The sequence below is a fragment of the Pholis gunnellus genome (assembly GCF_910591455.1).
Source record: "Pholis gunnellus genome assembly, chromosome: 14".
NCBI classification, from domain to species: domain Eukaryota; kingdom Metazoa; phylum Chordata; class Actinopteri; order Perciformes; family Pholidae; genus Pholis; species Pholis gunnellus.
The window spans coordinates 5,580,715-5,600,696 of record NC_136541.1 but is presented as its reverse complement, the minus strand read 5'-3'; the positions used below and the strand labels follow the sequence as shown (position 1 = coordinate 5,600,696).

The following is a 19,982-nucleotide window of genomic DNA, read 5'->3' as shown; positions in this document are numbered from 1 at the left end:
ATTATACTGTGGTGTGGAGGTGTGACCGTAAACAAGTTTCTGTCAAACCTAGAATCAAAAGGAGCAAAAATACGCTTAGTCGCGTCACAAGGACAAGACCGAATGTCTGTGAGAAGATTTATGGACGTACGGATCCTTAGTTGTGGTCTTGTTGCTATATCATCATTTCTGAAGTGACCATATGTTGTCTCCGTTTTCCGACATTAGCGTTTAGCTCAAAGCAAGTTTAGCCGCCTCACGCAGCCGCTAGCATGGCTGCCAATTTTCTTTTATAAACATTTTGGATAATATTTTGAACGTTAACATTAGTTTCGCATGAATAGTTTAGCAAATTTAGACACGCAACATATTTTGGCGTAACGTTACTATGATGCACATTTACTGTTATGGGTCAGCGTCACAGAAATATAAGAATACAAACTAATAATCATCATTTCCGACAGCACATTAATTGCTTGACTGGTGTTTCATGAATTCTGAATTGTATTGTTAGTATCATAATTAAAAACCCTGTTTCGTTCATCCCACATTCATAGAAACGTAGCGTTAGATACCAATAAAAACACATCTATCAAATGCTATAATTGGGTTGTAAAATCCCGCTTTTATTGTGATTTATTTTAAAATAAAAACCACATTGGTCATTATTCACAAATCTACTTCCATGATACGTTGTCTATCACGTAACATGTTGTGTCCGTCATGCGTCATGTCGTTTGATTCTTATCGCACACACCATTTTACAGGTTGTTTGTGTGGCTACCTATTGTCCACACTGCCCGTGTCAATACGATGACAGCGAGTAATCAAGAGATGTAAACAAAGCGCAAATCATTCTGCAGGTGCCAAGCAGAGCTTCAAACAAGCTCCAAACCACAGGCTCTCCCCCACGACTGCAGCGCGACCACAGGGATCTCCATCAGTCGGCAACAATCAAAGCTTAAATGGAGGTCGGTGTTGTTGTTTTTTTTTTGACTGACACACCGCATGAGTCAGTGAACAGGTCAAATGACAAAACACTGAGATGGGTCCAAATAATGAATGATAAATAGCAAAGTGTGGACTCTGTAACGCTCAACATAATTACACATGACAACCCTGTTAGCATAAAATAACACAATTAAATTGAAAAGTTTATTCCCTTTGGATTCCTTCTTCAGCTTTTACGATTATCATTTCTTGAAGTAAGGATGGACCGAGAAACATGAATGGACTTTGTGCTGGTGAGTTTAAAGTTATCCGGTATGACAGATGACTGAAGCCCTCACAAGTTAGCGTCACATTATGTGTGAAGGGACGACTACTGACTGCTGCCTCACTTTCACTGCGTACCGCACGCCAAGCCACTTTCGATCACATGCATTGCATCTGCATCCTCCCAGCAGGAGATACCAGGAGGATGACCTGCAACGTTGTGATCCTATACGTGTGACAGTCTATCGAGCTAAATCGATTGTCCCAACACGTGCCGTCATGCAGGTGACTGAGACAGACCTTTATCTATCGCGGTTCATTTTGTTGCTCCAGTGTAAAGTAGACTCCCGTCCTTACTTTTATCCCACATCATCACTGTCAGCATCACATTTTACCGAGCCATCCCCCCCGTCACTTTTTGCGGTGCCAGGCTCTGACCCCAATTGCTCACCGTACGGGAAACTCTGCACAAGATGAGTATCTTCCACGGCAGCGGGGCCGGGGAAAAAAAAAAAATGTACCCAATAATTACATGGCTGGCTTAGCAAGAGAAGAGGCGCAGGCGGATTGGACAAATTGCTACGTGTTACGAGTGACGTGGAAGTGGGCCAGCTGAGAGGATGGCATCCCCATCTGGGATCCTCTCAGGAGGTTATCACCATGAGCAATCAGCATGCTCCAGAAGAAGAGCCAGAAAAGACCTCTTAATACATCATCAGAGCTGCCCTGCTTATAACCTGCCCTGGGCTATATGCTCCTCTCCTTTCATAGAAATCTATGCCGTACAGAAACCAAAGGGTAATGTGTCACCCCCCCCCCCCCCTTTTGCACTCGCTTCTTCAGCAGATTAGAAAGCCAAATCAGTCAAGTCAACACATTAGGAGGCTTATGGTTGGTTTGGCTGCCTACACGTTGGCTTTTAAAACTACTAGAGAGCGAGAGGGCAAGGAGTCACGGCTTTGTATCCGTAGACATATCGCTGTATGGATGGCAGGCTAGCTAACCCCTCAAATTATGTACGCATCCATCCAGGTGTGTCTCATGAAACACACATTACAACTGGACACCCTGATATCTAACAAATATGTTTTGAGTGCGAGTTCCTATTGGCTTGTTTCTTTTGAGGCTCACCTGCAGAGTCGCATGGTGTTGGGAGTCCATCAAGGTGGGCCGAAGGCAGCGAGAGCATGAGGGAGAGGAAACAAAGAAAATCAATGAGAAGTCCGATAGATGTTAAGCTGAAAATAAATCAGTTGAGGGGTTACTCGATAAGGCGGTGTCTTCCATTGTCGTACTGCTTTACCTAAATTGCATACACTAATCTAGTAGTACCCCAGAGCCTACTTACGGACAATACCCATCACATCCAAATTAAAACGTACAAACTTGCATTTTACATTAGATACATAACAAGTCAGACCGGACTTGTATCCCCAGGTGATTGTGACTAAGAACATCAATGTATAGTTGATCTAAGAGAGAAAGTAACCAATACGATATCCGTAGTGTTGATCTATATGTACGTATTCATCTGTATCAATAATATCTTTGAGCAATTTGTAATGAATGATTAGATCCGGGTCAGAGTTTGACCGTTGGTCTGTAAATTGTCTATTAACTGTTATTGAGTTTGGCTAAAGAAATCATTGATTGGTATCGTTTCCTTTGATTATAATTGTATAGTGTATCGTTTTACTGGGATCTGACTCGTATCCACTACATCCTAAAGTGCTTCTAAGCAATCAAACCATCTTTGAATCGCCATCGGAGTTGTCTGCGTTTCTTCCATTGGAGTGTAGACTAACTGTCACCACCATCACACAACGCACAGTCGGTTTTCTGTCACTACTATCAGCGCGTTAAAGAGTTTCACCGGAGTCGTCACGAACCGCAGATAGTCAAGAGAAGGACGGGAAAGACCCCTCGTTACACGGAGACGTGCGACAGAATTCTTGCACTACATTGCAGTATAATCATCAGTGAACATGTCACGATAAAAAAACAACATCCGTAGACAGAGCCGACAATCTGCCAAACTTGGAGAGTTACTTCTTCAGGGTGTGCTGTCAGCAAATATCAATTTGCTTGCCGTTGATTATTCCGGTGTGTTCTTTGTATTCAAGCCACTACCGTCCCAAGTTTGACACCTTTCAGGAAGAATTCTCCACCAACCACCGGATAAGTTTTGCTTCGTTAGTATAATAATCACTGTGTTCAGTTGACGGATTGGTGTGTTGGCAGTTTGTTGACACCTGCTTGCAACACTGCAAGCTGTCTCAGGTTAACTCAATAAAAGGAGTTGAATAATATAAAATATGACATGAATAATTCATGGGATCATCTCAAAGAAACACAAGTCGTGAGGAGGTTGTGATAGGGCGGTTGGCATTTTCACATTTTTGTAAGACAACAAAGATAAGCCAAAGACGTCAGACGTCAAAGCTTAGCGATAGATTCAACCTTTTTGTTGCAGACAGAAGAGAAGGTTTTGGGTGGTTATGTGTCAGATTTGAAGAGCATCGTTGATGACATTCCTGTTCGGTGGCATTGCATCAATTTGATCAGAGATGTTCCTTATTGAGTTTAGATAATCTTGGCGAGAGCTGTTCGATATCCAGTCGACAAAATCTGCTGACGACCAGATGCTTAATTGAGTTAGTTGCTTCTCCATCTACCCCCATCTCTCCGAGCCCCTTCTCCTGTCTGCTTCTATCTGACCTGACCTGATTTGTTGCCACTGCGCTGCATAGTACAGTGACGGACTGAAACCCAGCACAAGTTCAAAAGCAAACAACAATCGCGCCACAAGCTCGGCTTCCCATTAAAAAGTAAACTTTGCTTCTCTAACTGCATGAATTTGCCAAACACGATTCATATTGCGTAACATCATAAAAAACGTTTTTTTTAACATGTCACAACATTCTGAACATAGAACATTTGAAATCTCCTCCATAGAGATCTTCATAAGCGAGGGATCACACAAAAAAGTTGGTTAGAGTGGGTGTTATTTTATCTCCAGATGGACACAAGAGGACAAATTATCCAGGATATTCGAGTAAGGCTCCGTAGAAAACAACCAAATAAGCCTCACTGCTTCCATGTTGAAGAGGGATTAAAAGTAGAATATGCAGGAACTAAAACAAAAAAACAATGCATGGACTCATACAAAAACAATCCCTCTTAATCATCACTTATAACCCACTAGAAGTGTGCGGTGGTGACAAAATGTAACATATTGTATCTTTAACCTGCGTAGTGCTTCTTCATGGTGGGACTCTGATGTCCAATAACTCATAGTCATCGAGAGCCACTCCATGTTTGGCTGTGCTGTAGCTATCCCCGTCCTTGAGTCAGGGGCCGAGGTGCTGTATTGCTCAGCGCGGGTCGTATGCATCCAGAAGAATTTACAATGACTCATCAGCATACCAGTTAAATCCCAGCGTGCATCACATAATAGCTTGCTCAGTTCTTCCTGCAGTCAAGACGAGTTGTGAGACATTGTGACCAACAAAGACGCATGTACCAGAAAATTAAAAGCAACAGGCCGTGTAGTATAGTAAAACTAATAAACACGAGGTGGTCTGCCGACTACTTTCTCAATTACTGAAATGAAAAATGTCAAATGAAAATTCATAATTTTATCCGAATATCCGAATTATCCTGAAGATATTCAATTAACTATTATATAGGACAAAGAAAAGCAGCAAATGTTCACCTTTGAAAGGCATACATTTGCATTTTTGCATGAAAAAGTGATTAAATAGTTGCTGTTTTAATCAATTAATTGACCAATTGTTTGAGCTCTATTGTTCCCAAGTCAGAGAACATGCAGGTCAGGTTGAGTGGAATTTACCTGTAGTCAGTGTGAGTGTGTTTGTCCCCCTGTGCATGCTGGGATGTGCTCCACTAACTAAAACGGATATAGTAAGTGAATGAATTTAAGTGTGACTGAAAGGTAAAAATTGCTCTCACATTTGATTTCACAGAGTGCACTGCTGTAAACGGACCTGTGTAGATGATTGAGAGAACAAATACTGGGCTGGATTATCCCATCTGTGGAAAAAATACCAGACCAGTAGCTCAGGCTCAGATAACCTGAGGTCAACCTGGCCTCGGGGGACTCTATCTGATCCCCTCTTTGTCAGAAATAAGGATGTGTAGTGCTAGACCAGCTGCAAACAAAGAGGTCGGGGCCAGCAGTCTGTGCCATACAGGGGCAATTATCTGCACAGAGGCTATAGAGATATTGAGAGAACAGAGTAAAAAAAAAATAAAAAAAATGTAGGTTACAATCCTAGACAATGGCATAGATTGATCCTGCCATACAAGTGGTGTTAAGAGGCTTCCTGGACTGCAAACTCACCGCCAACAACCCCAATTCCTGACCCTTTGTCACAACATGACACAGCTCTAATACCATGTCCCTAACCGCCCCCACAAACCCAAACTCTCATTACATCCACCTCCTCAGGGTTCTGCACCCAACAGACACCCATCCAGAGTATTAAACACACACACACACACACACACACACACACACACACACACACGCACACAGAGCTACTCCAGCCACCTACTTGTGTTACATAACACATGGCGCTGCCTACCCATCCACCGCCAGATCTGCACTACGCTCAGCCACCGACGGAGATGCATCACCAAGAGCTCTTACGCTGCAAAAGTATCAGGGTGCACTTCTCTGCCTGGGAAGACTCGTGTCAGACGCGAGGACAGGTGCTGGTGCTGAATGACCCGTGTTTGTCTTCACGGTGTAAAACCGAGATTTCAGTCGGATGGACTTTTCCCCCGAACGTGACATCTGACGATCCGTGAGGGTTGAGAGTGTGGCCAAAGGATTCGTTTTGAAAGTGGACCACTAATCGTGCCCAAGCTTTCGCTTCGCCAGCACAACTAAACGTAGGGTCCTATTTACTAAAAGCCCTATTGGCATGAAAAGACCAGATGAAGGTTTGTTTTATTGTGTAAACAGACAAAATGTAGCTTTGAATAAGCTAGGGCCCACATTAGCTGCCAATTTTCTTTTTCTGAGGCAAAAGCTAAAACTTCGTGCCAGATTCGGACACAACCAAAGACATCTTTTTTGGAGCGGAGGGTCTCTTGAAGCCAAATGCGTGAAAAGCCACAATTTAGTAGTGTGAGTATTCTCAGAGAGGCCCAACACAAACACTCGCATTGTGAGTTGTCCCTCGCTTTAAAACAGATGTACTTGTAACTGGACAGAGCCCTGCAAGTCATCAGCACGGTGCAGCGAAAAAACCCATTTGCCGATGTAATAAATGTCCTGCAAATGACTTGCAAGAATGGATACAAATGGCTGACTGTGTTTTAACACAGCAGCAGGGTGCATCTCTAGACACCAGTTGGTCCAATTTTACAACAGAATGGGCCCAAGAGCACAACAGGGGCCTGAGATGTACTGTGTGGCAACACAAGTGTCATAATTCCTCCTTTTTAGCTGTACAGTATTTCATTCCAGGCCAGCAGTCCGTTCCAGTACGCTAACACAAAACCGAGGGAGAGCTCATCTTCGGAGAACAGCGTCGGGCTGCTGAACGGTGCACTTTTTACGCGCCAGACTCCTCAATGAGGAAAATCTCATCATCCAAACCAGAGCGGCAGAGAAGCTGCACTGACACAGCCTTGAGCAAGACTTATAGCGACTCGTATCAAAACGGGCAGTACAGAGCGTCCGTCCACACAGAGGATGATACAGCACCGTCTCTTATCAGAAACTGCTTTGAAAAAAAATTAAAAAAGGACCAAATGGTGCTTGGCGAACGATGCAGCATTCTGGTCGCCTTTTTTCTTCCAAATCTCCATAGTAACATCGCTCCTAACTGGCAGGGTATTAAGAATACAAGTCGTGTGAATGACTTCTTCAGATTTGAGTCACTTTTGCCTTCCGTGTGCTCGGCCTTTTGTGTCCTGGCAATTCGTGGCCTGCTATTATTTTTGGCTGAACCTTCAGTTAAATGTGCCGTCTTGTTGCCAAGGGCTCCACTTTTCTTTCTTTTTTTCCCCAAACATAGGGCAACTCTCCTAGCTCTCTTATTCATGATTAATACATATGTATACAACTACTGCAGCAATGTAGTCATTAAACTCCCTACACACAGACATATTAACCATTTTGCTTCTGGAGAAGTAGGAAAATGATTGCTTTGTGTGCAATGATAAACTCAGACCCCTGAAACCACAAGAGCATAATGCATTATAGGGTTATGATCTCTTGCTCACCACAGGTCATTACTAGCTTGCAAACTGGAAAACAAAATGTCTTCAGACTTTAAAATGTTCCACGGTTGTATAGTATTATCTCGTAAATAATACAGTTATCAGTTACGGGCAGCATCTGGTCAATGCACCACCATTATCTAGTTAAAACAGCCATTAAGAAGAGATATCTACTTGATAAACTCCGTTTTATGCATGTGTGAAACATACAACATATCCACATGGTAAATACTTTATAAACGAGACCACATGAATGCATTAAGGCAGAGGTGACAGGCTATCTCTTTCTTTTCATTTCCTCTCGTCGGTAAAACAAACAGAATGTGCACTAGCCTTTCATGAAGTAGACAATTATCAGAACAATACGGACATTATTAATTGGTCTGATTTAGAGCGTTGGAGCTCTCTGAATCACATCGGGGAAACGAATACAAACTCAGACATGAAAAGACTGGGCGACATTCAGTGCCACAGGAAGTAAGTCTTTACAGCTTGGAGCCGATGTCCTGCGCTCAGATGTCGGGTCCAAAATGGGAACCGCGATTGTGTTCCTCGAGGGGGTTGTTGTACATGCAGTTCACATACCCCACCACATGACATGTTCCTGGGTCATGGCCAGGGGGGATTCAGCAGTGGAACAACTTTAGGTTATTCCAGTTGGCGGGAGGGGAGAGCAGGAAACGGGGGTGTAAACAGTAAATAGGGGTCACATTACTCTTCCTCTCAAGTGATTCCCACAGAAAGCTCCACAACAAACCCTCCTTAGAGTTTAGTCCCGATTCACAAAGCAACAGACCGACATTGCAGTCGACAGTTGGTTTTAATATTGTCCCAACTATGACATCTACTTTCCCACAATCAGCAACAGCAGCGACAAAAAAAAAAAAAAAAAAAAACAGGAAAGAACAAGCACCTGGCATGTTGCCTGAGTGAGTCCTTTGAAGGCAGCGAGCACAAGGCCAGAGGACATGCCACAACACCATCAAAACAATGACATCTACTAAAGGAATGTAGGACCTGGGTGATAACGCTCAGCTGGCACATGTTGAACAAGCTGCACTGACAACGGGGCTAGCGTAAAAGAAAAGAAGCCAAGTAGCACCGACGCTGACACTATTCTGGTGACAGATATAAATATATATATACAGTAAGGATAGTCTAGTGTGAGAGCAAATGTCAAATTGCCACATACACACATCTAACTACACGCTTAAGCGAGAGACAATGGAGCTCATTTGTCCTCACAAACCGGTTTGTGTGCCATTTTTAAATAGATGTGAAGTGGCAGCGATACGATCAGATAAAGAACAACGCGGCCCTCCAACCTTTTTGCTCGACATGATTCATTCACGCAGTAGAACACCAACTTTTCTTTGAATAACTCCAGCAACCCTCACGTGGAAAACAAACAAACTCGAGGCACGTCCTTGAAGACCGACTGACGCAGAAAAACTGTGACATGTCCCTGAGCTGTTAAGGGAATTACATTTAATTTCCGCAGCCCTTTAAATAGGCGCCGTGTTCTCAATTTTATTTCTCTCCAGGAGCAGGAGTAACTGTCTCGCTTGCATCGTGTGTGCTGCCATATTCGGCAGCCTTATGGCCTCGCATATTGTAGGCCACACTTCCTGTATCCGGCATTTTCCTCTTCAGCGGAGAAAATGTGCTCCCTGAGGGCCAGAAAAGCCCCTTTCTTTTCAAAGGCAACTGAGCTTCTTTTTCTAAATAACTGGATAACTAATTCAAGATCACCGCTTGCTCTTCTAAACTGTGTTTTATTAAAAAAAAAAAAAACACTCCAGGTTGCCTCTATTCATCCCTAATTAGAAGAGATCTGAATCCTCCCCCAGTTGAAATTCCAGAGACAAACTGCTCTCGGATAGCCATTTTCATTCGAAGGACACTTCATTCTTCACCATGATCCTCTATCCATCCCCAACCTGGATGAGGCCAGAATCTTCCCACAGTTAGTCACGGGACTGCTGGCAGGCTGAGGGGACTTGGAGGCATATGCGCCTTTCCATCTGTTGCTCACTCACTGCTTTCCAAACCCCTTCCTCTGTCAGCAGCCATCTGCTTCCAGCCCTACCCCACTGGCAGGAAACATGAGCACTTCCAGCATAGGATATGGATGATGCACGCAAAAAATAAACAAGAGCCTAAGGCAAATTTATTGACCGCTGTCTCAGTCGTAAAAAGCTAAACGTTAACATAGGGAATAATAAATATAACAAAACAATACAACCGTAGATGTAGGGCTGCAACCGAATAATCATTCTAGTCATTTTTTTTAAAAAGGTACAGTGTGTCGCACTTTGGGGGATCTATCAGCAGACGTGGAACATAATATTCATCGTTATGTTTTTAAGAGTACAATCACCTGGAACTAAAAACATGTTTTAGTGAGCTTAGAATGAGCCTTACATTTAGGGAGATGGTCCCAGCGCCGGGATTTAAAGCAAATTTTACAAAGTGGCTTCATGCGCCGCTGAGCAAATTTCATTCGCCAGCTCCAATGCTGTATCCAGTTCTCTTTATATATCCATGATGGGTCCTCTTCATGTTTCTACAGTAGCCCAGAAGGGACAAACCAATCACCAATCAATGCGGTTTTTTTACGCTACCTGGCGGCCACCGTCCTTCTCGGCACGCTTGTGAAACTGCGGTAACGTGAGGCGCAGAGTGCAACGCCGTGGTACCGTCAGCCGCCGTCTGGCTTCTGTTGCTCCTAGAATAGTGTTATTATGGTATGGATGGCCTTTGAGTGAGGCGAACAACACTACCACGTTTTTTACAATCAGCGGCTCTTGTTATGCTCAATTTGGGTTTAAATAATGTCGTACTTAGATTGTATCAAAAGACTACAGTGGTGGTGTCCATACTATGGTGAATTCATACTGCATATTGTACATTAAGACAGCAATCTAAATTATAAATGTCACATCCTCTCAATTGGCCTTCTAGTTATAGCTAAATTCACAATGTGAGAAAGAGAATATAGACCATATTACATCACCACGTAACCCCAAAAACCCAGATTTTCTTCTTCTTTCTTTCATCTAAAGCTAACAAAGCTTCTTAAGGATGAACAACCACATATCCATGTATGGTTGGGACAAGCACTTATCTCTTTTTCTGAATTGAAAACCCAGTGATTCAAAATGAACTGAGCTTAGAAACTCAGTGGCTCTTACCTTTAATAAAACATTAGATCAGAACTACTCCACGCCACCCATTAACAATGTCAGAATAACAACCCTCTACTTTCTGTACAGAAGAGATTATGGTACTCTAAAATAAAAAACCAAACCAGCTCAACCCCGTCCCTCCACATTCAGAACAGAAGAAAAAAAATGTGTTGTCCATCAATAGGAGAGAGCAAGCCTTTGTTCAACAGCACAATGGAGGACATTCTGCTGTTGAGGATAGCGTCACATTCAATAAGCCAGTGCTGTGGTGCTGCAGCAGAGAGAGGACAGCAGGGCCCAGGCAGAAATGGCACTCTGACCCCGCGGACCTCCCAGACCGAGGCCGTTTACAGCTCTCATTTTCAGCTCATCTCCGCTGACCCACGGTCAAAAGTCGGGGCGCCGTGTTAAAATGCATTTCAATGGGGACGGGATGAGTGTTCTCAAGATGACAGAAATGTTATGGGCTAATCACAAAGCAGGGGAGTCTTTTGAGCGCTGAGGCATGTGCAGACCCTGTTATCTGGTGAGCATCTGTTCGGGGGTAAACGTCTGCTACTACTGCGCTCCCAAGAATAAACCTGTGACGTAAAACGTGATGTCAAGTGGGGGTTTTTTCCAACGCTGACTCTCAAAGATTAAACTGGGGCCTGATACTTGGCATGCTCAACACAGAGGTGCTTCATTTGCTACAGATGGTCTACAAGCGAATGGGAAATCAAAAAGAAGCTTATGCTTTTATCAATGGCCGCTTGAGCAAGTTGACAAGGGAGCTGCGTGCACATTTCAGGTGTTCACATTAATCCACGGTGCATCACGTCAAAGAGGCTCAACTGAGAGCTTGACGGGGCTGTTGTAGACCTCGAAGACATTAGATACAGCAAGGAGCTTCTTCCCCCGACAGATACAAGTTTATTCTCTTCTTCCAACATTGATGGAACTGAAGTGAAACGCGTTTCTTCTGGGTAATCTGTGTTTGTCTTCATTTTCACAAATATTCACCGGCAGCAAAATGACAGATCCTAGAGGTCCATCCGTCTAAGATGCATCCCATTTACTTACAGACATCCCAAGTTCACTTCCACTTGTGTACGTCTAACACTTGATTCCATCTTGAAAAGGCAAAAGAAATATATACCATAATTACATTTCTACAGTTGATTTAAAAGGAACAGTTAAACAATGTTGGTACGTGGTATCGATCTCCTCATCTAACGAATCTCTCAAAGTTATATTTGCTTCCTTTTTTTTTCTTTTGTGCTGATCCGATCCGAGACGCAAAACAGTAATACGATCAGAACCGTCAGTTTTATAATCCGTTGCAACCCTCACACTTTCAAAATAAAAGCCCTCTAGCATCTTTCTGTGTTTACACAAGGCTTTTGTTCTGAAATATTTGCGGGACAGTGTGGATTGTCATTTACAAATGAGCACACACATCTTTACCTTCTTTCTGTCTGAAACAAATACAAATGACATTGATAATGAAAATGAAACGTTTTAGAATGAAGGGCCGTCTGTGTGGACACCACGACTCAGCAGTCCAGCGAGGCAGCTGTCGCGCAGGCCGCGTGGCCCGGGCGCAAGGAAGCGAATAAAGATGTTTAATTATCCCTTAAGAAATGTGAGGTTTTGCAGACCAATCTCCAGAATAATAGGAAAATGATTAGCGCCTACACATTTCTAAAGATGGCAATTTGAGTGTTGAACCTATGTTTTCTTTGTAACTCAGTATGAAGAAAAAAGAACAGGCCATAGATGGACCTCTTCCACGCCTCACAGATGTATTTATGCAAGGCTTTATTTAGGCACAAGATCTACAACTAGTAAATACTTACTGAGCTACTCTATAAACACCAGCATTCCACATTAACAGCAATTTATATTGACACACCGTGTAAGCGACACAGCTGGTGGTATTGACTGACATTTCTAACTCTACAACAGTTTCTAATCCATATTCACAGATACGGTTCTGAAATATAATGAGCACATTGTAGAGACGGCACTCGCCAGAAGTAGCGGCGGCATTTCCCCGACACAGATGGCCCACAGTGACAACTGTAAGGCCAGTTCCTCGAATCAAATTCAAACCACACACACACACACACACATCTCACCTCTAAACTGTTACAACTCATTAACAAACCTCTGTAAACCCGGCCTGTGTTTAATGTTTAATGGATGATTATTAATCAGGACGACATTTCCCATCTTGAGTCTTGAATGAATCTAAAAAAAAGCGGATTTTACTTCTGCTACATCGTGACAACATGCGGTCAATGAAAATGTTAATTGAGATAGTTCAGGGTTTTACATCTCGGCGGTCATGAGGAAATAAATCCCGCTTCAGCAGCGATGGAAAGATGCATTATCGTCACTCTCTGCTTGTGATCAGCAGACGAGCACTCTGCTTCACTCTCATTGGCAATTGGCTGCATGAGAGATGCGTGGTGCCACACAATGCCTACAGAGAGCTATACGAGGGTTCAGTCTGTGCCCTTTTTGTATCTCTCTGTGTCGTCCCTATTGCTATCTGAGCGCACAATGTCCTATTGTGCGGGCGTATTTGTGCTTTCTCCAAATCCCAAGCACCCCTCTTGAGTAGCAGTGGATTTGGGTGACTGCCCTTGCTCTGACATTGGACTCTCTGTTGGAAATATGGAAGGCAGCGTGGGCTTTTTGCAGTTTTCCGAAACAGGGTCATTGCTCAAGATGCAAGATTACATTACGGAGTAACATCATAACACTCACAACAGGCGAAAAAGGAAATCTCCTCGAGAATACACACAGGTCAGAAATCACAACCGGCTGTTGAGAAAGTGGCTAAAAAAAGGCAGGAAGGAGTCAAACATTTACGTCATCCTGTCCATCACCGACCTGCGTAGTTCTTGTCCTCTGCTATAATCACAGACTGTAGGTGCTTTCGTACTTTATACAACTGCAATCATCCACATATCTTTTCAATTACCTACACAGCTTCCTTGTACATCTAAAGAACATTACGCAAGTTTGATAAGAACGTGAATGATGGACGCAATCAGAACTCCCATTGCAAATACACTCCAAAGAAAACTATTCCCAGGAGATAGTCTTGTTAATGAAACACTCCACATTGACACGAACAGCTAAAAATATAACTGGAATCACAGAACATCTCTGCAGCTGTGTCCATATCTCAGTGATCTGGATTTTCTTCTATTTACATACGCTCGGGTATTTATTCACCTCAAATAAAATCCCTGACCAAATCCTGCCTCCAACGGATTAGAGTCAGTAAAAAAACACATTTATAAATAAAAATGAGTTTGTTCCTCTGAATAAATCTGAATATATCTGATATTTCTAACAATTAATTATGCAGCAAGGACATGATATCCAATGCCTTGCCAGATGACTGCTGGGTATTCATTAGCCCGTCTATCTGTACTAACTAGAGGTCAGCTTTTGTCCAGTCATGCACAGTACAGGTTGTGCAACACTAATGTGCACGAACAGCTTTTCTTATTTATATCCTTTTTTTCCTCCCGATGACAACGTGTGACTCAACAGCACACTGGTTGAAGGTTAGCCTGATATCGGGTGATCACTGCTGTGGTGCAATCCTCAATTCTTATATATTCTTGGCTAACAGCTAAAAAAAAAAAGTTTGGTCTGAAACAACCTTTCTGCAGCGTCATCAATGTCACTTCACGGTGAGGCTTAAAGATGGCCACCAGCAAGGAGATGATTGACACGGGAATATCAAGAGAATGATCAGATTTGGCGGAGCTACTCCTCATTAGACGTGTTTCCATATAGACTATAATACTATTTGTTATACACTATACATTTTTTCAGCATCCTGCCGTTAGTGTAAGTCGATCTGTTGGTCAGTGTGTCCGACAAGTTCCAAAAAAACGACAGAATATGATTCACCACGGGACGCAGTTACTAGCGGAGTCTAAGAGCCGGTTGCTCACATGGAGAAGAAGCCCAGACCTAGAATCATTCCCAGACTAAAGGTTTAACTGACACGGCCATTAAAAGCATTTTATGGATTAGGCCAAATCGTTGTCCAGCCTGATATTGATGAAGCAACGGTTTACCACTCTGGCAACCCCACCATCTAATCCTGGGGATTTTAGAGTAATTTTAGCATTATGTCAATGACGGTCCTCAGTCATTCAGGTCACAGATCACAGACGTTTTGTGATCTGTGATTATCAGCGAGGCCAAGTGGGCGACTGGCCCTGGGCCTCTAAAAGTCACCGGTTCCTCGTGTGTCAGTTCCTTTTCGGTCATTTGAATACTTTGTTTGGGAAATGTTCCATCAAATTATCACAAGCCGACAAGACAACTTGGGGCCACTTAGTATTCTAGTAGCTGGTTGCTTTCTGGGCCTCTGTGCAAAAAATACTGAAGCTGCCATCTTTTCGTGTGCTGTGTGAACTGCACCTGGTGGGAAATTGAAGGCAATGGGGGAAAAACAGCATCTGGGGCCCAGAAACAGATGCAGCTTATCCAAGCCTCTGGGATTATTAACGAATCGTCTTCAAGAGTTTAACAGCAAATCCACTTGAGAACCACTTTGCACCTCTTTATATTATTTGCATTTCCTGTCATACTCACAGGTTATCGTCAACTACACGCCTGTCTAATTTAGATCAGCTTCAGTTCTGTATTCACAAACCACTGTTTTTAAAAAAAGACAAGAGAATAAATGTTATTTGGAGGTGCAATATGAATTGGCACGGAAACCAAGCAGCACCTTGAATGCCAGTCAGTGCAAAAGCAAAGAATGTGAGGCCAAACAAACGCACACAAGAGCCTGAATGGCTTGTCATCATCATACACAAGGTCTTATTAATCAACAAAACAACAGGGAAACCTTAGTAATAATGGGAATTCATTTTGTGAGGGCCGTGATTTACATTCACTCTTTCTTCAGCATTTTCAGCTAAATGCATGAGCCACTGGTTCCTTAGCAACAGACTCTGCAATGATGCAAGATTGAAGAGGAACAGCTCTTGCAGCTCCAGAGTGCAGGTGAAGACAAGTCGGCCAACGTCTCCTGTTGCCGCTCTTCAAAGCCTCTTGGAGTTACAGTTATTAAGGAAACTGCATCTCATTTAACAGCATGAAAAAAAAGGCACCAGAACGTACATCAAAGCTAATGGGTTTTTCTGTGAGGACACCAAAATCTGCTGAGGCCGCTGACACTCCGTGTATGCTTAGAAATATTAATTCAACACCATTCGTCATACCCTTATCGTCGAAGTTTTACCCCAAACAGGTTAACAATGTGCTTTACGGATTCATAAATAAACAGCTACAGGGAGTGTGTTTGGCATCTCTGCTCCTGTTTTGTTGTTCAGCGGTGGATTCTTTGCTTTTGGGGTTAAACATTTCCCAATGCAACATTTTGTATAAGCCTGCAGGTGTGTACACGGTGCCACAGCAGCAACAGTTTTAGTTTTTATTCCCAAGGATACCTGGCCAAATACAGATAATGTGACATCCTATTGAGAGATTTATTATCTCAAACATCAGGTTTAGCATGCGGCGCTTCAGAATCAGAGAGCATGGGCTCGTTTCTAATCTCTGTGTTGGCGTTCCACAATGACACGAGGGGGAACTGTGAGGGGAATGTCCCACAGGGACCAGTTTCTGCACCAGCAGGAGCTGCAGTCGACATTAATGCAGACCATATGTCGTGTTTTGAGAACAATAAAAAAAGGTGCAGCAGCTTTCAGACATGACCCTAGCTAACTAGCTAGCTAGCTAAATACGAACTATCTTTCCTGAAGTTTGTGGAAGGGCATGCTGGGAAAAGAAAATTCTGCAGCTGAAGTCGCTACAAAAGCTAGAAGGAGAATGAATCCACAATAATAAAGACGTTTATAACACCACAACATTTATCCAAGAATGCTTACTAAATGTGTTTCCCCTAACTCTAACCCTAAAACATATTTGTATTAAAAATGACTTGTGAATAGTGCAAGCCATTAACGTTATGTTTTTAAGTGCATCTAAGAGATAACTCATAAAAGGCTCCAGTGTTGCCTCATCGAGATACAGAATAAAGACGTGCCTTCATCCTGAAGATTATGCAAGAATCCTAAAGGCGTCAGAAAAAAACTGAGACAGCACAGGCCAAGACCAGTTGATTGCTTATTTTCACGGGGATGACTTTCTTTTTCATTGATCTGACCTGTCCCAAATCTATGGACACCGCCAGACACATTTAAATCAAGGTAGAAAAATATAACTTATCAATATGCAAAACAAAAAGTACAAAATATGTCCCTGTCTGCTGTGTCATTGACAGATAGCATCCTGGACTATCCTAATACATCAGTGTTGACTGCATATTTAGATTTTTCCCAGGTAGATATTGTAAAGATCACCTCTAGTAATCTGTTGATAAGCTGGAAATGTCGGTAGGTCACCAATCTACATAAAAAAACAACATGTCAATATCGTCAAAGTTGCATCAAAGGGACAGTAGTGCTATCTATCAGTCCACATTGTTTTGGTGTGAGTGGCCTTGTTTTGGAGATATTGGACGTCGAGATGTCGGCCTTCTCTCGAATATAATGTTGCTAAAAGTGCCGAAAAAATACTTTTGAAAAACAGCAATGTCTCTTTCTAGAAATAACGACCCGGTTAGTTGAGATAATTCACAGACCTTGTTGTGATAGTTTCGCGTAAGACAGATAATAGAGTGCCATCTAGTCCCATTATACAGGAGAGAAGACAGACCTCCAACACTGAGCAACTCACACCGAAACCATCTAGATTGATAAATAGCACTAAAATGTTTGTGTGAAATTACAAAAGAGATGCTCTAGTAGTACTGCCCAGTGCAGAAATACTAAACGATAACACTGTTAAAAAGATTTCCCCACATTTTGAATCTCACTCTTTCACTGCCAACTCATATATTCTGCACAAAAACGCTGGTTTCACCTAAACTCCAATACAATTCCTCAGATTCTAGAAATATTAAACAACTGCTGGTGTATTCTGAAGGATTTCTGCTTTCAACATAAAGTGCCACTTGATTCCTGTTCTTTGACCCTTTAAATGAGGGCAACGCTACCAAAGACAGTCTTGGAAGCTGTGGTGCAAGCGTGTACATGCAGACAGTTGCTGTAACACTCCCCCCCCCCCTGCTGACTTTGATGGACAGTATGCTGACTGCTGTGTCACACAGCCACTGACTGGATACATGGGCGGGTGAGAGGCAGAGAGAAACACTTAAGAAACCGCAAACCATCATTTAAGACGTTCAAATCTGACATGTGCATCGCCCGCACTTAGATTTTGACAAGCTGTGGGTAGCTGGTTTACAGCCACTGTCATCCTCCTCCGGTCAGCTCACACCATTTGGACTTGATTTCCTGCGTGCGTGACGAATAAACTCGCAGAGTGGCCTCATAACACACCCAGTGATGTCCATCATGCCGTCTCCTATAGTGGCACGCTGTGCATGTGTGCCTCTGCATTGTCCAGAGAGCAACCACTAGTTTCATGCAACATGTGACTTGTGGCTCTGCTACACTGAGGTTCAGAAGGAAAATAAGGTCACACTGGTGTGCATGGGGAGTGAAAACAAGTGGTCCCTTTAGGAAACGGCATTAAAACAGCAGAAATGTGTTTTTAGAGCTCATTACAATCGCAGGGTGCTGCCTCTTGTGAGTGCCTTTTATTAACACTGCAGTGTCTGGGGGGGCAATCCACTCCAGGAGCAGGACTATGAGCTGGGCTACGCCCCCAACCTTCGACCTCACAGTGTGATTGTTGACACTGCTGTGCGCCCATAACAATGTGTACATAAAAGGAAGGGAATAGTACCCCCCCTCTTCAAAACAGACACACATCCATCCCCCAACCCTCAATGAATGAGCGGCCACAAAACGCCAGAGAACCCCCCCCCCCCCCTTCCAGCATGATTCCCCGACCTACTCACCTTCGATGGAGATTACATGCTCTCGGATCTGGTTCTGCAGGGCCAGGTCGTCGATGCGCTCGATCAGGTCGTAGATGGCGTAAATGTTCGGGTGGACAGACTCGAACCGGTGGATCTCTGCCCGGATGGCCGCCGAGTTGGACAAAACAAACTGCGAGCCCGCCGAGCCGGGTTGGGCAGCCTGGCCCGAAACAGTCCCCGAACCGAACTGGCCGGCCCCTGAGCTCGCGGACGATCCGGATCCGAACTGGGACGGGATGGACTGGGGCACTGGGACGGGAACCGGCGTCGGGACCGTGCCTGGAGTGGGCATGGCTGGCTGAGACTGCTGCGAGATACCGGACCCTGGGACGCTCGACTGGAAATTCATCTTGGTTTTTTTTTTTGGTTTTTGGGGGGGGAGCGACTAACTCTTTTTTTTTTTACAACTGCAACACAAATGTGCAGACTACAATTTGGGATTGAAGCGATGCGAACAAAAGAAGTCCGCGCGAACTGATGGTGTGGAAAAACGATCGGCGCAGAAGCATCAATAGTTGATCGCCAAATGCAACGAAACGCGGCTCTTGTTCATATTATTAAAACTTGACTGTGATTCATTTTCCGTTATTTGGCCAGATCTGTCCAGGGCCCTTCTTTCTTGTTCTCTCGCTCTCTCTCTCTGTGGCTTACAAACCCGCAATGCCTACCACTCGGACACTCCTTTATGGGCTGCCCCGCTGCTGTCGGTCTAACCCGTTTTCCTCCGTCGCTCTGTGTTGCAGGAGACAATGGGCTTCAGCACGGCGCCCTGGTCCGCTGCCTTCAATGCGTTGTTTCTGCGCTGCTGAAATGAAATCGCGTTTAGTCCTCTTTGGTCCAAGTGGTCCCTGCCCAGCGCCCTCCTCCGCATGCTGAAACGTCACCCAACACGTAAATGTACTTGAGATGGGGGAGGGTGTGATTGGATTTGGTGGAATGGGGGGGAGATCGCAACGTGCACATCATTATAATAACCTACCTGACAGTTATGCAACCGCTAAAAAAAAAAGACAAAAAGACTGGCTACTGCAAGATACACAAGTAGATACAGCGATTTGATTTGAAGTATCAGCAGTTGTTGTTGTCTCGAGTTAAAACAAAAGCCACATGCAATTCTACCACAATTGGGCCCTTTCACGTGTGCATGCGCGCGCACGTGGACGCAGAATATTGTCTTGTGAGGGATTTCTTTGCACCAGTGTCAATAATGACGAATGTTTGTCCTCTTAAAACTCTGAAATACTCCGTGTTTATGTGCAACTGTATACTATCATGGGTGGATGTCAGATTTGAAACCACAGCTGGCACAACAATTCTCTTTATATTTTTGCGAGAGCTTCTGTGGTTCCATCTATTTAAACACACACACA

The 19,982-nt window shown here is 43.7% G+C and overlaps 1 protein-coding gene across 2 annotated transcripts in view; it reads right to left on the bottom strand.

The window, feature by feature from the left end:
• Positions 1–19,371, bottom strand: part of agap3 (ArfGAP with GTPase domain, ankyrin repeat and PH domain 3) — a gene marked incomplete at both ends in the record, with an annotated part of 111,145 nt that extends 91,774 nt beyond the window's left edge. For both annotated transcript variants that reach the window (XM_079172847.1, XM_079172848.1), the window contains one exon: positions 18,592–19,371. In XM_079172847.1, the coding sequence (XP_079028973.1) occupies positions 18,592–18,961 (370 nt within the window). The remainder of the gene's footprint in view (positions 1–18,591) is intronic.
• Between the last annotated feature and the right edge of the window lie 611 nt (positions 19,372–19,982).